This window comes from Erpetoichthys calabaricus, chromosome 1, assembly GCF_900747795.2.
Source record: "Erpetoichthys calabaricus chromosome 1, fErpCal1.3, whole genome shotgun sequence".
Taxonomy (NCBI): Eukaryota; Metazoa; Chordata; class Cladistia; order Polypteriformes; family Polypteridae; genus Erpetoichthys; species Erpetoichthys calabaricus.
Genome location: NC_041394.2, coordinates 336,904,071 through 336,923,227, shown reverse-complemented (window position 1 = coordinate 336,923,227; position 19,157 = coordinate 336,904,071). Strand labels below are relative to the sequence as shown.

The 19,157-nt window shown below is 41.3% G+C and overlaps 1 protein-coding gene across 1 annotated transcript; it reads left to right on the top strand.

Annotated features, from left to right (window-relative positions):
• The first annotated feature begins 3,954 nt into the window (after positions 1–3,954).
• Positions 3,955–18,950, top strand: LOC114666981 (uncharacterized). The gene is made up of 9 exons (XM_051925003.1): positions 3,955–4,421; positions 8,323–8,479; positions 8,590–8,803; positions 8,901–8,981; positions 9,078–9,167; positions 12,441–12,542; positions 12,626–14,582; positions 16,758–16,826; positions 17,104–18,950. Exons 1-9 carry the CDS (start codon positions 4,022–4,024, stop codon positions 17,352–17,354), a joined length of 3,321 nt encoding a protein of 1,106 aa, XP_051780963.1. The 5' UTR covers positions 3,955–4,021; the 3' UTR covers positions 17,355–18,950.
• Positions 18,951–19,157: the final 207 nt, after the last annotated feature.

Here is a 19,157-nt window from a genome sequence, read left to right as displayed (position 1 = left end):
GATGTTTGCTGATGACATTGTGATCTATAGTGATAGTAGGGAGCAGGTTGGGGAGACCCTGAAGAGGTGGAGATATGCTTTAGAGAGGAGAGGAATGAAGGTCAGTAGTAACTAGACAAAATACAGTACAGAGCAATGGGGATTGTGGAAGAGAGGTGAAAAAGAGAGTGCAGGCAGGGTGGAATAGATGGAGAAGAGTGTCAGTAATGATTTGTGACAGACGGTCATCAGCAAGAGTGAAAGGGAAGGTCTACAGGATGGTAGTGACACCAGCTATGTTATATGGGTTGGAGACGGTGGCACTGACCAGAAAGCAGGAGACAGAGCTGGAGGTGGCAGAGTTAAAGATGCTAAGATTTGCATTGGGTGTGACGAGGATGGACAGGATTAGAAATGAGGACATTAGAGGATCAGCTCAAGTTGGACATTTGGGAGACAAAGTCAGAGAGGTGAGATTGCATTGATTTGGACATGTGCAGAGGAGAGATGCTGGGTATATTGGGAGAAAGATGCTAAGGATAGAGCTGACAGGGAAGAGGAAAAGAGGAAGGCCTAAGAGAAGGTTTATGGATGTGGTGAGAGAGGACATGCAGGTGATGGGTGTAACAGAACAAGATACAGAGGACATAAAGATATGGAAGAAGATGATCCGCTATAGCAACCCTTAACGGGAGCAGCCGAAAGAAGAAGACATTTATTGCTGCATCGTTGTATATATTTTTGTAGTATTATCGTGTTTTTGTACTTTTGCATTTATAACTAAAAATGATTCATTAAAAAATAAACGTTATCGTTTATCACTGAAATCGCTTAATTTTGGACTCGCATGTCACAGGCACGCGTCCCATTTCCCTTCGCTCCCTCTTCATTCGACCAGAGTTACATTTTTTTCAGGTGAAAAATGTAATAAAATTCAATGGTTCTCATCTTTTCCAGTAAGTAGCGACGAGACCACTTCTAAGTGGAAATAAACGGCTAAACAAAAACGATTCGCAAGCGCAAATCAAGTCTGACGAGTTATGCTTGGCGTAAAACGTTAGACATGCGCAGTACAAATCGGGCGGTGTCGTAAAAAGTACTGAGCAGAGAGAGCATGTGCGATGCAAATCGGAAGGAGACTCATGCTGTAAAATAAGAAGCGCGAATCGGCCAGTGTCGCGTCAGTAACAATTCTTCGCTTGTGTGTATGGGGATCTGGCAGGGTCAGTTCACCTCGCGTTTGAGAAAAGTTAACTTGGAGATGCCGAAATGGACGATAGAGTTTGATTGCTGAGTGCTGCAGTGAGACCTAGCGCTGGAGTTTACTGAGCGCGAGCGACTTTTAAAGGGGATCGCAAGAAAAGTAGGAGACAGAGAGGGTAAGTGGTCGTATTTTTTTACATTTTGTTTTTACGAGTAAGTAGGTGGATTTTTCAGTTAGAGTGAGACGATTGCGTCGGTCTTTCTTGCTGAGCACTGCCCAGTGTTTTCGCGTTACTGCACCGCTCATTGCCTTCTGTTGGTTTCGCTTACTTTACCTCGTTGTTGAGTCCCATTTCTTCTTCCAAACGCCCAGAAACGTCGCCGCGACCACTCCTCGTGGCAGTCAGATCCTCGGTGTGTGTTGGCCGCCTGGAATGTGTGTATACTTGAGCCAGCAGAGGCGTCGAATCATCACAGCAGCACCGCGATTATTTTAGGTTTTATTTCTCCATTTAGTCGTCGGTGCGATGTGTTACCCCTTAAGAGAGCTGAGCACAGTTGGTGAGGAGTCGGGCTTTACACTGTTACAATGGGGAAAAAGAGAGACGAGGACTGAACCAGTAGCAGCGCGCAACACTGGCAGGGCGTCTAATTCTGAAATAAGTCGTTCAAGAATTAGGCTTCACATAAAACTGTCAGGAGGAGGCACTATGATGAACTGGCATCCTGTCCAGGGCTGTGTTTGCATGGAGGATTGAGTAATGCAGTGTTATTTTTTTCTGTATGCTTTAACAAATATTTTGCGTAATAATTTTTTCCTTTTGCTAAAGCTTAAATCATGAGCGTATGTTTAAAAACAACCGGGGAGAGTAATAATGATTATGACTGGATACTGCAAATTGCTGAGTGTGTGCAAATATGCCATTTGATGGCCTTCCAAACCCTTTTAAAATTGAATTGGCTGGTTCAGTAAATGGGTGGCTTAAATAAAGAATATAATTATGGTCTCCAAATAAAATACCAGTGTAACTTTTTGAGTTCTTTTCTTTTGAAAGTTTTCAGTATTTACTGACCAGTATCCTTGAAAATAGGAAACACTAACAACTGGGATGCTTCTAGGCAAATGTCAAACCCAGAATGATCCCAAAGATGCACAGCTGTACTGCAAAATAAGGGGTGTTCTTCTTGCTGTCTTTATTAATAAAACATAAGGAAATACAAAGTAGCAGGTTACTAGATTAAACAACAAAAAAAAAAAAGCCCTGGATATACTCCTGTGCCTGCCGATGCTAAGCACCACTTCCTCTGTATCTGGCCTTATACACTTTCCCAACAAAATGCATCCTGCCTTCCTTACTGCCACTTGCCATCTTCTCATACTCGACACCTCTGGACTCTTCTTCCTTCCCAGATGAAATTTCGTGTTTCTCTACACTTGACACTAAGAGTGTCCACTTACAAAAAAAACCCTGTAAGCTGATCAGAGGCAGGGGCCATTGGGAGCTCCACCTAGTGTCCTGTCCTTACAGTGGAGCTTTTCAAGCTGGGTGTTGCAAAGATATTCCACTAATGTTTACTTAACAAATGTTTCACATGTAAATCTATAGGTAGAACTTTTTTTTTTAAAGCACAATAAATATTATAACAGAAAACAAACCCCTTTCAAGTATACACCAGAATAGCTAAAAGGAAAGAACTTGTGACATAGCAGTCCCAACATGGTGTTATTCAGGCATATTGCTGTTGGTGTAAAGGAGCACCAGTCACGTTTCTTGACTCACTTCTGCTGAATAATTTGTTTGCTGAAGTTACTCGGTGTCAGTTTATCTACTATATAATAAAAGACAACGATCTCTGTGTGTGTGTGTGTCCGTCTGGACCTCACTGGGCAGTTTGCCTTTACTGATGCAATCAAAGGAGGAAGTGCAAGTGTGAGAAACATGAGGACTAAAGGTGGAGTCCAGGTTTCTGGATGTTTGTTGTGTTTTTTGGCACAGCTTAGTTTAAATTGTTTCTGTTTTCCTCTCTCACACACAAGCACAGTCATTTTGACTTCCAGTATTAACCCTTCACTTTTTTTATTTATGATTCATTTTCTTCTCCCATCTTCTCTTTAGTCTCCATTTTGTGGCAGCAGATTGTCTATGTACTTGTAGTATTTTTGTTATCCTCGGCCATATTCGCATGCCATGTTGTTGTTTCTTCTGATGTAATTATTTGTTGCTGCTTGGTTGTGGGTTAAGATCTCCTGCAGCTGTTTTCTTCTCCTTTTTTTTTTAATGTTGATTTGGAATGCCTAGCAGCAAATGAGATGCATTCAGCAAGCCAGATTGTTGTTTTAATATGCAGCAGGGTCCCAACAACAACTTTGTGTTTTAAATTTTGTTTGTATTCATCCATCCAATCCATTATCCAACCAGCTATATCCTAACTACAGGGTCATGATGGTCTGCTGGAGCCAATCCCAGCCAGCACAGGGTGCAAGGCAGGAAACAAATCCCACCGCAGGGCACACCAAACACACACACGGGACAATTTAGGATCACCAATGCACCTAACCTGCATGTCTTTGGACTGTGGGAGGAAACCAATGCAGACTCGGGGAGAACATGCAAACTCCATGCAGGAAGGACCCGGAAAGTGAACCCAGGTCTCCTTACTGTAAGGCAGCAGTGCTACTACTGTACCACCGTGCCGCCATTTTGTTTGTATTCAGTAAAAAGAAAAAGTTCACATATCTTGTTGCTGTTTCTTTTTTTTTTTGTTCCCTCTTCCTGCAAAGTTGCCATTGAGCAGCACATCTTTGCTGGGTGACAGAGAGCAGGTTTGCCAGGCTGACATGAATACCGAGGAGATGAGAACTTTGGATATCAAGGAGGAGGATCGTGAGTGGGAGTCCGTCCACGCAGTACAAGAAAATCTGAGCATTAAGGGTGAGGATTGTGAACTGGGATCAGTGGATATAAAAGAAGAGGCAGAGGAGAAGCCTTTCATCCCCAACTTGCAGAAACGGGAAACAAAAGATGACCACATCCTATCAGAGTCTGCCTTGGAGTTTGGGTGTCCAAGTGGCGCGGTAGTTGGATCAGCCTTCTCTCAGAATGGACGCCGTTCTTTTGTAGGCCAGTGTGTCAATGTGAAGTTGGAGTCCTTCATATCAGAACAAGCCAGGTCTGAGGAAGTGCCATCAGGGAGAATACTGGAGGATCAACCATCATCTGCAAGCCATTGTGAAGAAAGTAAGTATAATGTGTACGTTTCAGGTCTGTAGTCAAAGGAAGGTTGTTAGAAAGAAACTCCCGGTGGTAGCTGACAGATCCTGAAAACTAGAAGGGTCTAAACACTGAAAGGCTGACTGGTCAGGACAAGAAGGGTGTAACAGAAACCATCACTTCACAAAACCCAAGAAAGACTTGGATTGATTTTTATTAGAGGAGCATTGGATTTGAACTGATAATTATAGATGTGTATTGGTGTGCCACTCTGGAAAGAGTTTAGTAAACACAACATATACTGTACCTTGGCACACTTTATCTTACTATAACTACAGTTACATAGAATAATTATGGTAACCAGTGTCAGAAATACAGAGTTAGTGACAATACTAGCAGGAAGTAATCACTTTAGTCAAATATAAACAAAAAACTAAATATTAAAAGAAATCTGTTAAATAATGGGTTACAATCCTGAGGTGGTTAGACCTAGTAAAACATAAAGACAATTATTAGGTTATAGCATAATTTTATAATCTTGGGAAAACTTTTACCTGTTGAATTTATTAATTATATAAGCATATCAACTAAATTATCTATGTAACTTTATTATTATGGCCAAGGAGGAATGCGACAAGTCTAAAAAAGAATAAAAGGTCAGTGGAACGTGAGCTGGAGAGTTTAAATAGGCTGAGACAAAGGAGCATTCGGCCTTCAAAAATACAATTGGAGATGGGGTGGGTGATTGGTGGTCGATATCAAAGCTCATTGTGGAGATTAGGTAAAATGAAAAATGAGAGCTTGAGGCACGTGTAAGAAAACTATTACATTTGTACAAATTTTCATTTGGTTTTTATTTTAATCCAAATTAAAGTGGATGCTCGGACTAGTGTGGCACCGGCTTTTAGATTAATGGCATTGAGATACTGGCGACCCAGCATAGCAGCTGTCAACAACACACACAGGTGCCTGTGCAAAAAACATAGTGTAATTTCTAACTTAGTAATTAGTTAAAAAATAAACAGAATTTTGCCACCTACAAAACATAATAAACATTCCCCATGAACTCCAGCTAACTTTAACAGCCATTATTTGAAACTTTGTAGTTCTGCCATGTCAACTGTAACTAAACATAAGCACATTGGACGGTTGAACAAAAGGTTTTGAGCTGTTACAAGTGAATGCTTAGTCCAGGGGGGTTTCAATCTCCGTCCCGGGGACCCCAGGTTTTTGTTCCAGTCAGATTCCTAATCCGTGACAACACCTGCTAACACTGAGCTCATTTAATTAGCTGCTGTTTTTTTTTTTTTCCCTCTTCTCTTATTCTACATTCAGAAAACACAGTAGTGTGATTTTTACATACACAAGACACTTGGAAATATTTCTATTTTTGCTAGAGATTTAGATGCTTAACTCTCTCTTTTGTTGATTTCATTATATTTTGCCCTTTCTCTGTGCAGTTTTCCCCCCTTCATTGTATCTTAATAAAGGCAGTTTAAAAAAACAAGCAGACACCCAGACGAACAACACACTGAATAGTCAACGGCTGCAACTACTTTAGCATCAGACCTATTGATTAGTAAATAATGGATTAAACAAACATTTAGAACACCTGGAAAAGAAGAATGAAAATCGAGATGAAAATATTGTTAAAAAGAAAAAAAAATACATTTATACCCATATAACTGCTTAGTACATATATATTAACCAAACTTGGTTTTCTGATTTCTATATTGTTCCCAAAACACAGAATCTGGGAAATAACACATCACTTAATTACCCCAAGGGTCCGATTTTTAAAAACAGAAGCTGGTTGGAATAAAAACCTGCAGCCACAGGGGGACCCCAGGACCAACTTTGAGAACCACTGGCTTAGCACCTTCATGTCCACAAAGGGTTGTCTGTGCCGCTCCTACCATCTTGTCCTGCTGGTGCAACCACAGTTGACTGCCATGGTGTCATCATTTAGCATAGCGTGGAGCATGGAGGCCGTGATGCTTGCAGGAGCTGGAGAAGCAGAAATTGAGAAATGAATGTATTGTGGGAATGACAGCTTTCCTTGTTGGCATTCAGTGCAGAGTTTTCAGGAAGTAACTTAATGTTTCAGCAAATTATTTTTACCATATGAATGGGTAACAGACACATGGATTAGGCAACACAAGTTACATGAGAATTGAATCTTTTTTTTTTTTCTCCCCATGGATGTTTTTACTCTGTTTGTTGCTGTGCAGAAATGGTCACCATTACTGTTCTATTGTGTCATAAATATTTTCTCCTATTCTGCATGAGAATACTTCTCTCTCTCTCTCTCTCTCTCTCTCTCTGCAAATCACATTGGTTAAGAAACATTTAAACAAAGTATCAATTTTGAGCAGACTATTCCTTTTAAATAACATTAAGATTAAATTGGTAGCAAAAAAGAACAGAGAGACATAACAAGCCAGTGTAATGCTTTTTATTGAATTTATGCAAGACCAGAATGAAGAAGAAAGGGAGCGGTGTAATGTAGGGGTAATAATACTAAGAAATCCAAATATATGCTTAATGAGCTTTGCATTAATTTAAACTGACCTTAAGTATACAGAGCACAGTGGTGGCACGCAGTGGTAGTGCTTCTGCTTTGCAGTAAGGAGACTGTGGAAGATTGTGGGTTCGCTTCCCGGTTCCTCCCTGTGTGGATAGCGCTTTGAGTACTGAGAAAAGCGCTATATAAATGTAATGAATTATTATTATTATTAAATAAGCTGCATCATCTTCAATGACTTCGGCAACAGAAACGATTCACTCTGTGCCAACATCTTAATGATGGATTACTCGAAGTGGTAGCCAGTTCAAACAGGGAAACCACCATCAATCAGTATGCTTGTGGAACTGCACAAGCTGGGTCAGCGCCATTTAAATGTTAATGGCTTTAAATACAAACCAGTGGCACAATCTGAGCAGCTCTCGCCACCTCTTCCTGCTGCTTACAACCCAACAGCTGCTCTCTGTTAGCCAAGCCAGACATTTTTGCGTATTTTTGGGTTGATGGGTTGTTTTGTCTTTATTAGAAATAATTTATGTATATATGTGTATGTGTATATATGTGTGTGGCACAAGACACAAACTGATAGAGATTTGTCATCATTTGTTCCAAAGTCACATGGTTAAAGTGCCCAAATATTATAACTGCAGGGTCAGAGTGAGTCCTCATTGAAGTGTTGGTGATGGAATGAATCATTTACATTGCTGTAGGTCCCCATTTGGGGAGAGAAAAATTGTCATCCTTATTAATGTTGATATTAATCTCCTTGGGCAAAACAGAATGCCAGACATCCATTTTTCAATTTGAAAAAAAGTTTGTATTTTAAAAGATATTTACTACTAAACCATGAATAGCCTGACTCTCTAATATTAATTATGTGAACAGTTCAAATCCTGACATTTAAAAAGAAGAAAAAAAAAAAGTTTTTATTCATTTTAAGACAAAATGTCCTAAACAAAAGATGTTTCTGTGTCAAAATGCCAATTACCAATTAAATGCAATCAATACATGAGCAACAAAATACCTGCTGTGCTTCAGTGTAGAGAGGATATTAGGAAGGCTAACAGGCTGGTGGACTGTAGATGTAGTGCTCTTTCAGTATGAAGTACAAGTCCAATGGAGGTCTTGCTAAATTTATAAAACTCTCTTATCAAGGCACATTTTGATTACTGTCTGCAGTTCTGCTTTTTGCATCCTAGCTGACGTGACGTCGCAGAGAAAGGGAAGCGTGTGGACAATAAAGTGCCCTGCATTTCCGTCTTGAACATGAGGACTTGGCTTTAATCTTTTTGTATTAAAGAATGTTTGTGTTCTATAGGGGTTTTAAGGTGAGAAAGCAAAAGATTAACCTGGATAAAGAAGCTATGGATGCATTCATTTCTTTTTCCTCCTGCCTCTAAATAGGTGAAGGTGTGACTGAAAGTTTACAGAAAGGCGAGTTTTCAGTCAAACACGGAGGAGACCTAATAAGTACCGACGGCTGTCAGAGGCAACAACATTTATACCATGATGTGCAGAAGGGCCTCATGTGTGATTTCAAATGTAATGGAAAGCATTTCTGGTAAGTGTTTGATTGTTTTAACGTAATGTTTTACTTGTTGAATGTGATGCAGGCTCGATTTTTGTCTCTAAGGTTATCACAAGTGTTTGTGTTTTTTCCTTTATTCACAGTAATCACGTTGATGCTGCAAGAGAAGATGGTTTGCTGGGAATTTCGGTCAATGCTAATCGTGTTAATCCCAACTGTAAAGTAAAGAGAATCGCTGTGGAAGGAAAGCCACGCTTGTGTCTCTTTGCAATCCGAGACATCTCTCCTGGAGAGGAAATCACATGCGATTATGGCAGCGGGGACTGGCCTTGGAGATGTAAGGTAGTAATGATTCAGGTGATATAAAGAAAACGCAAACAAATGTGTGGAGTTTGACACTGGAAGGCTTCCGAGTGCACAGATTCATGAGTTGTACTCTTTATAGGTTACGGAGAATCCTCCAAATGCAGGGAGGGCTGTGGAGTCCGTTATGGATGAACATAATTCAGCAAGTGGCTTGTCTTCCGTCAGTCAGGTAATTTGCTGTTTCTATAAGTTTGTTGTAGTTTCCCACCTTAAGCGGTTTTAAGATGTGGACATTGTGACAAAGGTTTAAATGTCTGTGGAACAGGCTCTTCCTACTGCAAACAGGACTGTGGACGTCAATGAAAACAAAGTTGAGAAGCCTGAATTGGCACATTGCTCATCACACGAGAAGCAGGTAACAAAGTCTACATTTATGTTGTACTACACATAAAAAATATGAATATCCAGATTCCTCCTCTTATTCTTTTGGCTGCTCCCGTTAGGGGTTGCCACAGCTGATCATCTTTTTCCATATCTTCCTGTCCTCTGCATCTTGCTTTGTCACCCCTATCACCTGCATGTCCTCTCTCACCACATCCATAGGCCTTCCTCTTTTCCTCTTACCTGACAGCTCTATCTTTATCATCCCTCTCCCAGTGTACCCAGCATCTCTCCTCTGCACATGTCCAAACCAACGCAATCTTGCCTCTCTGAATTTGTCTCCCAACCGTCCAACTTGAGCCGACTCTCCTGATGTCCTCATTTCTAATCCTGTCCATCCTCGTCACACCCAATGCAAATTTTGGTATCTTTAACTCTTCCACCTCCAGCTCTGTCTCCTGCTTTCTGGTCAGTGCCACCGTCTCCAACCCATATAACATAGCTGGTCCCACTACCGTCCTGTAGACCTTCCCTTTCACTCTTGCTGATACCCGTCTGCCACAAATCACTCCTGACACTCTTCTCCACCCATTCCACCCTGCCTGCACTCTCTTTTTCACCTCTCTTCCACAATCCCCATTACTCTGTACTGTTGATCCCAAGTATTTAAACTTCTCCACCTTCACCAACTCTACTTCTTGCATCCTCACCATTCCACTGACCTCCCTTTCATTTACGCACATGTATTCTGTCTTGTTCCTATTGACCTTCATTCCTCTTCTCTCCAGAGCATATCTCCACCTCTCCAGGGTCTCCTCAACCTGCTCCCTACTATCGCTACAGATCACAATGTCATCGGCAAACATCATAGTCCACGGGGACTCCTGTTTAATCTCATCTGTCAACCTGTCCATCACCATTGCAAATAAGAAAGGGCTCGGAGCCGATCCCTGATGTAATCCCACCTCCACCTTGAATGCATCCATCACTGCTACTGCAGACCTCACCACGGTCACACTTCCCTCGTACAAATCCTGTACAACTCTTACATACTTCTCTGCCATTCCCGACTTCCTCATACAATACCACAACTCATCTTGAGGCACCCTGTCATATGCTTTCTCCAGGTCCACAATGATGCCAATGCTACTCCTTCTGGCCTTCTCTAAATATCTCCATCAACATCCTCAGAGCAAATATTGCATCTGTGGTGCTCTTTCTTGGCATGAAACTATACTGCAGCTCACTAATCATCACCTCACTTCTTAACCTAGCATCCACTACTCTTAACCCATAACTTCATGCCGTGGCTCATCAATTTTATCCCCCTGTAGTTACTACAGTCCTGCACATCCCCCTTATTGTTAAATATCGGCACCAGTACACTTCTTAGGCCTCCTCTAACTTTCCAAGATTCCATTAATCAATTTGGTTAAAAACTCCATCTCTCCTAAACACCTCCATGCTTCCACAGGTATGACATCTGGACCAGTGGATTTTCCATTCTTTATCCTCTTCACAGCAGATTAACCCAGAAAAATAGAGAAATACCAAAAAGAAAAATAGAAAATAAATATCCAGATTAGCATCCTGCAAAAATAACTATTTATTGGGCTGAAGAGCAGTTAAAACCCTAAAGGTGTGAAAGTTGCTATCCCACTGTTGTCCTGGTGTACATATTTAAAGCTTGGCACATATTCACTGTGTGGATGCTCACAACATCCTCTGACACTGTGCAGAGCCCATCTTATGGCCCCCTACACTGTCCCCAAGGTGAATGCCACCTGACACATGTGACATATTCAGCAGAAATGTGTCGGGGAAACTGTTGGGGGATTTGGGGCGGCTCCTTTATACCAACAGCAATACTCCTGCATGACGCCTCACTGGGACTGGGACAGGCCTTCATATTTAGACCAAAGTATCTGTTTATTTATCAATCGATTTTTGTATTTATTTATAGAGGTTCTGTAAAAAGCCAAATTTTCCCCATGGGGACAAATAAAGTTCTGTCTTTGGATCAGTCTAGCTAACATATAGTGGATATATTCATCTGTCAACCTACCTGAAGTGATTCTGTAAAAAGCCAAATTTCCCCTTGGGGTTATTCTATCCATCTCGTCTTTCTGTCAGTAATATAGTGCCTTTTAATATCTGTCCATCTATCGATCCATGCATCTATGCATTTCTTTTTATTGGTCCTCACTATATGTTTGACCTGAAATCCGTTTGGATGCTCACAGCCTCCTGTGCTCCTCTGCAGAGCCTAATGCAGCTGTACTAGTGAAGGGTTTACACACCCATACCCTGTCTCCGTGGTGTGTCTGACATGATGGGTGCACAAGTTGACAGTTTATATATGTACAATTTGACATATGCATATGTCAGTTTTGAGTTTTATTAAGAAGTATTTCAAATTGAACAACTGCTCCGAGAATATGTTTCTGCTCCATTACAGCACCGCTTACATATTAATACAGTGTGGTAACTGGAGATGATTTTCCTGCCTGTAAAGGGTGCAGCAGATTGTGCTGGACTGTAGGAAAAAGCCGGATCATTATTTACTTTTACATTGTAAAGTCGTCAGTGCTGATGATTTTAAAACAATTTGGAGCCAGTTATTACACATTATGTTTAGTAGTAATTTAAGGATTGTAATAATAATAATAAATCTATAGAAAGAGTAATGATAGGATTATATAAAAGTGCTTATGTAGTGAGTGGGGAGCCACTTAAACCCCCACTAATGTGTAGCACCCACCAGGGTGATGCAATGGCAGCCATTTTTGCGTCTGTACTCTCACCACAAATTAGCTTTTAGCTTTTAAAGAGAGACAGCCAATTAGAGAGGAGAATGATTTATAGGACCAGAAATTTAGCCAAGACATTTGGAGACACTTCACTTTTTACGAAGAATGACCTTAGAGTGTCAGGACCTCTGTTTTATGTCTCATCCAAAGATGGCACCATTTTTGCAGTACAATGACCCTGTCACTGTACTGAGGCAGTTGGATCCACATTCAGACCACAGGGTAAGAGCCCCCTGCTGGTCTCACCAACATCTCTCTCTTCTGGTGGCATCCCAAGCTTTTCCTAGATGGTCTCCCATCCAAGTACTGGCCGGCCCCAAACATACTTGGCTTCAGGTGGGTGACCTGTTGTGAAGTGCTGGTGGTACGGCTGTGCTGTAGTCTTGACTGTTTCTCGTAATTGTGAATGCAGTTCCTCAGTATGCTGTCCATTAGACAATTGTATTAAAAGAAGTAATGATAAATGCTAATCAGTGTGCAAATTGTTTTGAATTTAGGTGGACATGGACGTTGGTGGATCAGACTCTGACACAGTGGTCTCCGATGAGATGGAGATTGATTCTTCAGTGCCACGTGTACAGGGAACCAAACGTATTATAGTATGTCATCCTCTTTTTACTTATTTTTTCCTTGAGCAGTGTCATCTGATTAGATTCTATGTTAATTTTATTTTTTTCTTCAGCTCGCTGAGAAGAATCTTAATCCCGATGCCAGTTTGATAAATACCCTTGAAAGCACCAACCAGGATTGTATTCCTAATTCTTTAAAGGAGAATAGTTCAGAGTATAGCAGTTCTGCCGAAGGTACGCCACCCCAATGCAAAAGACCACGCAAGTGTTGGAAAGCCAAGAAGAAGCATTCCTCTTCTGATACCAGCCCTAATATTTGCAGCTCGGAGGATGTAACCAAATGTTATACAGGACCGCAATCCCTTTCTGTCAAAGCTGTTTCCAAAAACGTAAGCGGCCATAGACTATACAATAAGAAACAGTACTGCCTGTACTGTAGCAGGCCTGTTGTGAAAATGGCCAGACATTTAGAACAAGTTCATTCTGAAGAGAAAGAAGTTGCCGAAGCTCTGCAATTCCCGAAAAACTCCAAAGAGAGGAAGAAACAATTAGAGCATCTGAGAAACCGAGGCAATTTTGTCCATAACCGTGAAGTAATCCAGAATGGAAGTGGAGACCTTATCCCATGCAAACAACCCCAGAAACCAATGGACTCCAAAGACTTCATGCACTGTGCCAACTGCCAAGGACTCTTTGTAAGGAAGTTTCTTTGGTGTCATATGAAACGCTGTAAATTAAAAACCTTAGATGAAGCCACATCAAAACCAGGAAAGAACAGAGCGCAGTCCACGTGTGCATTTGCAAGTCCTATGCCACCTGGGGTTAGCAGTGGGTTATGGAAGATCTTGAGTGTTATGGTGCATGACGAGGTTCTACTGGCAATAAAATCTGACCCTTTCATTATACAGCTGGGCGAACACCTTTATGACAAGGTGGGGTCAGATGCTAACAAGTATGAGTATGTTCGGCAGAAATTAAGGGAGGTCGGCAGACTACTGTGTGAAGCCAGAAAGATGACTCCTCTGCGTACAATGGAAGACTTTGTCAATCCAGCAAATTTTAATCATGTAGTTTGTTCTGTAAAGAACATTTGTGGTTATAATGAAGGTACGTGCACCTTCAAAACTCCATCCCTTGCACTAAAGCTTGGTCACAGCTTACAGAAGATTTCTTGTCTTGTGGAAAGTCGAGCAATGACGCAAAGCAACAGCACCATGGCCAAGACTGCACGAAATTTCAGACGGATGTACGGAACAAGGTGGAGCAAAATGATTTCCTCAAATGCCTTGAAGATGCTACGGGACATCACATGGAACGTGCCACAAGTCTTGCCCTTTACTGAAGATGTTAGGAAGATGCACGTGTATCTAGATGAAAAGCAAGAGGAATACTATGAGAAGCTAATGAAGGAAGTTTCTGGAAGTAACTGGACAATGCTTTCTAAGGTTACACTGGCGCAGGTGATTCTGTTTAATCGAAAACAAAAGGGTGAAGTTTCAGGGATGCTGCTGTCCACATTTTCTTGCAGGGATAAAACCGTCTTGCACGAAGATAACGCTCTAGATCTCCCCGAGTTGGAGAAAAGACTTTACCAGCACTTCACCCGACTTGAAATCCAAGGTAAGAAAGGAAGAAAGGTGCCAATTCTACTGACTCCTGCAGTGCAGCGAGCAATGGATCTACTTGTAGACAAGAGGCAGAGCTGTGGAGTTTCCCGAGAGAACATTTACATGTTTGCAAGGCCATCTGCACTGTCGCATCTCCGAGGATCTGACTGTATCCGAGTGGTCGCAAATGAATGCGGAGCAAAAGATCCCAGCGCCTTGACATTGGCTAAATTTGGTAAGCATGTGGCGACATTGTCCAAAGCTCTCAGCTTAAATGATGCACAACTAGACCAGATAGCCGACTTCCTGGGACACGACGTACCAGTTTGCCGACAATATTATCGTCTTCCAGAAGGAACATTACACCTGGCTAAAATAAGTAAATTGCTGATGGCTCTCGAAAAAGGAAACCTAGGAGAGTTCAAAGGAAAGAAAATGGAGGAGATTGACATTGATCCCGATGGTATGCTATGCATTGTCCATTTTTCCATTCCTGTTCAGATATGGGTGTATGAATATGTGTGTGTATAATTCTCTCTCTCTCTCTCTCTCTGATAAAGAGAGATCTAGATATCTCTTTTAGAAAATCTTGAGATGAGACTATTGCCAAGAGATTCTTTTCAAGTCCCACCCTCCTCTCCTCTCATATTCAGCCACGCCTGCGGTCCTCTCACCTCTCGTTCGTGTGAATGCTTTTGTCAGACACAGTTCCTACTCTGTCAGCTCTTATAAATTTTTATGTTCTCCTCACTTTCAGTTCCCAACAAAAGAAGACATATATCCAAATCTTATTGATAAATTTCATCCTGTAGGGTTATCAATGGAAAAAATGAGTACACGGGCAACCCTAGCACCGAGAAACAAAGTCAAACGAATTAACTCAAAAAATGTCAATCGGTTACACGGCAAATTGGTCAAATGCATATCAATAGACTGTGCTGGAACAGTTGATGGTGATGGTGCGAAAGATGAAAACATCAACTTACAATATCATGTAGAATATCTACAACCGCTAACACCATTCGGTCTTCCACCAGCCGAATTACTGTTGAAAGAAGGCTATATTGTAATGTTATTGCGTAATTTATGTCTGAGTGATGGGCTGTGCAATAGGACAAGATTAGTTGTATTCAAAATTGGTCGAACAATTCTGACATGTACTACATTACCTTTCTTGTCGCCTGTTAAAATTTTACATCTTCAGGGGATAACATTAGACACCAAAGGAGATCTTGGTATGCCATTCGTATTAAAACATTTACAGTTTCCCGTTAGAATAGCTTTTGCAAAGACAATTAACAAATCACAGGGACAAACATTCGAAAAAGTCGGTTTATTTATTAGAGAAACGAAATTCACTCACAGGCAGTCATATGTTGCGTTGTCACGATGCAACTCCAAACACGGAATCAAAATTCAATGCGATTTTGACGAAAAGTTAATTCCTAATACAGCTGACCCTTGACTTACGAACTCGATTCATTCGCGAAGGCTGGTTGTAACTCAAGTTGGTTGTAAGTCAAGACTATTTTTCACATAAGAAATAATGGAAATACCCATAATGCGTTCCGAACCTCCCACAGCAACACTTACTTAACCTTTTCATAATAAAAAAAGGTTGTATAATGTGCATATTTTACCAAAACACCAATAATTTTTCTAATGTACAAACCAAAAAGTTATTAAAAAGTGCCTAGCCTACCAGAAACAACAATTCCATACTGTACTCACCATTTAATTTGAAATCTTTTGGCTGCAGGAAGGGAGGAGGAGGAGAATGAAATGGAAGGTGGTTATTGTTTGGAAGGAGCCTCCTTATACAAATCTTTTGTTTGTAAAATTGTCGAGATGGTGGATTTCGACATGCTGTACATATTAGCGAGATCGGTCACACGAACACCACTCTCATATTTCCTCACAATTTCCTTCTTCGTTTCGATTGTGATCGCTTTCTTTACCTTTGTTACCTTCTCTTCCTTCCTTAGCAATTATCGAAAAACATTATATAAATCACTGCACTGACCGAAATTACATCCACAAACACATGTATCTGGGCTCCGACTGACGCTTACAAACGCTCTCGGCTGTTTGTTTACAATCGCACAAGCAGATACACGTGACCGCATTTGGGTCGTAACGCAAGATGTTGGTCGTAAATCAAAATAGAAATTTTGGTCGTAAATCAAGTTGTTCGCATGTCAGGCCGAATGTATATCAAGGGTCAACTGTACTGTTTTTACTGAAGTTTTACAGTAAAAGTGTAAGTTTAAAAAGTATTTGTGTGTTCATTTCAAAGCCAAACAGAATGAAAACGTATAACGCAACGAATACCTCTAACGCAACATGAAACATTATTTTCTTTCGATTTATTACATTTTACTATTTTTTTATATGGTTAATTACCCGCTGTAATGTAAAATAGTTAGTTCTATGATGCATATGTAACAACAATCTGTTTTAATTGTGATTATGAATCACGCTTGGGTCACAAACTTATACAGGAGCACTCAGGGTTTTCCAAGAGTGCAGGCAGAAGAAGCACAAGTGTCTTTCAGTAGCGATCCGGCTGCACAAAGGACGACTGTCAAACCGAGTGCACACATATAGATATAATTTATTATTATTTTATTTTTTTAAGGTCTTCTTCAAGTACATAGTGACCATTCAGGAAGTGAGGATGAGTTGGGAGATGACGAGGAAAACCAAGGTGAGCGCTCTTTTCTTTGCTCCACACAATGACTGTTTTCCTCAATGCTGCAGACACAGCTTGCCTTTTGCTTCTGTTGGTCATTGCCATGCTCCACAGTGATGATCACAAAATACATTTGTTTTGGTCAACGTTCTCTGTAGTTAGAGAAGACAATCCTCCACAGCAATAACAGGGCACAAAAATTCAAAGGAAAATGTCAGTCTTCAATTCTAATCTAATCTAATGCGAAAATACCTTTTCAGTCGGCTACTTTAAGTTTGGTTTTATCTTGTAGGTCTTGACAAATCAAAGAGGAGAAAATGCTGTAAACCTTATAAAAACGTGAAAAAGAGAAAATGGGACGACTCTGAGGTGAAAGCCGTTGAGAAGCACTTGGGAAAGTTCATCCGCACGTGCAAAGTGCCAGGAAAGAGGGAATGCGAGCGATGTCTGACGGCCGAGCCCGAGGTATTGAGAAACAGAGACTGGAGGGGCGTCAAGTTTTTTGTTAAGAACCGAATTACTGCATTGAGGAAGAAACTCTGAAACAAATAAATCTCTGTGAACGGTACTTGCATGCAGCATCCCGACCAGTGTCTGGATATACTGGACGTGGTATTTCAAGAGTTGCAGGTTTAGGTTTTTCATTTTTTGATAATTGATTTGCTACATAACAGCAGGGCTGCTTAGTCCATTTGTTGTGATGATCTGTGTATTAAGAATTTTTAAGGTAATACCAAAAGCAAAATTTCTTTACAAATATTACATATTCTATAGTTCCTGTACCTGGGTCCATGGCATCCCGCCACAGGGCCTGAACTAGTTGAGCTAAAGGAGAATCCTTTACCATTCCTGTTGTGCACACAAGCAGCTTGTTGTGCGGTTGTTCTAATGTTCTCCAAGTGTAAAATCTGACATTTAGGCTTCCTTTGGCAAAAACTTGCTGTTGCTGGAACCACAATGTCATTCCTTTGGAGTTTTGCTCATTTCTAGGCTCAGACCCTGGTCTCTGGCATTGCGCTACTTGCAGCTTTACTGGCTGAACTAAAGGAAGACCCCTGTAGCTGGGGAAGCCAACACCCCTGTTATGCACTCCATTGACTCGTACAACATTGTCCAGTGGCAAGTTGTTGCATTGCTTGCCCTCAAGGGGGTCAGCTGGGGTGGTCCTATCCAGAAATAGGCAATTCACTCCCGGCTTCAATGTAATTTTCTCAGGTTTCCTTGAAGTTTCTACCCTTACCAAGGATTGAACCCGTGTCTTTGACATTCCACAAGACCTTTTGTGATGGAATGTCAGATGCCCAGGATTCAAACCTTGGAATGGTCAGAAACCTCATGGAACCCCGATATCATTCTGTTGGCTTCAGCAATGTTGGGGGATACCCCAGGACAGGGACTGGGTTGCCTGACTACTTGAGGGGGAATAAGTGTGCCAAGTTGCCATTGTATAATGATGTGTGACCAGTAGGGGTCCCCCACAGAGCCCCTCAAACACATCAACACAAGCTCCAGGTTCATATACTTTCTTTGCTGAAGATATTTGTTAAAATAATGCTTTATATTGCTAACGGAAAACACTGAAACACAATTCTCTTCACTTTCTTCCTCTCCTTCCACTCCTCCAGTGTAGCTTCATCCTCCACCTCTCCATTCTGACTTCCTGAGGTCAGTCATTGGAGCCCCCTTTCTGCCAGAGCTGGGAGTACTTTCAGTGTTACAGCGCTGCATGTTGGGAGCGCCTCCGGGTCAGGCAAGAGCTTCTTAAAGTAAGGAGCAGTCCTGGAATCCCAACAGGCCTGTCTCGCGGGACTACAATTCCCAGCCTGCCCTGCGGGTATCCGTGCTGGCACCCCACTCTCCTACTGTCCCTCCACTGGGCACTTTGAACCATCCTGCCGGTCTGCCACCACATGCTTTGTGTCCATACCACAGGGATGTTGGGTGCTTCTTTAGTTCAGCCATAAGCTCCAGTAGTACGATGCCACAGACCTAGATTTGCTTCAAGATACAAGCAGGATTCCAAAGGAATTGAAGGTGCGGAAACATGCATGTCAGCCCACCAGTGAGTCGATTAGACATCCGTGTTCATAGTTGCTCGTTTGTAAAAGTTTAATGCTGGAGAAGTATCTGGAACTACTAGAAGTTCTGCCTCCTTTTGTGTAAATACGTTTTTTTTTCTTCTTAAATATCTACCTCATTTGTGTAAATAGGATATTTTTTTCACATTACTATTTGTTAATAAAATGTTTTGCTTTGTGTGAAATTCTGCATTAGGAACTAAGCATTTAAATTGCATATACCTAGGATGCGTGGTCCGTGGCCCTGTGCGAATTTTAAGTAAATAGT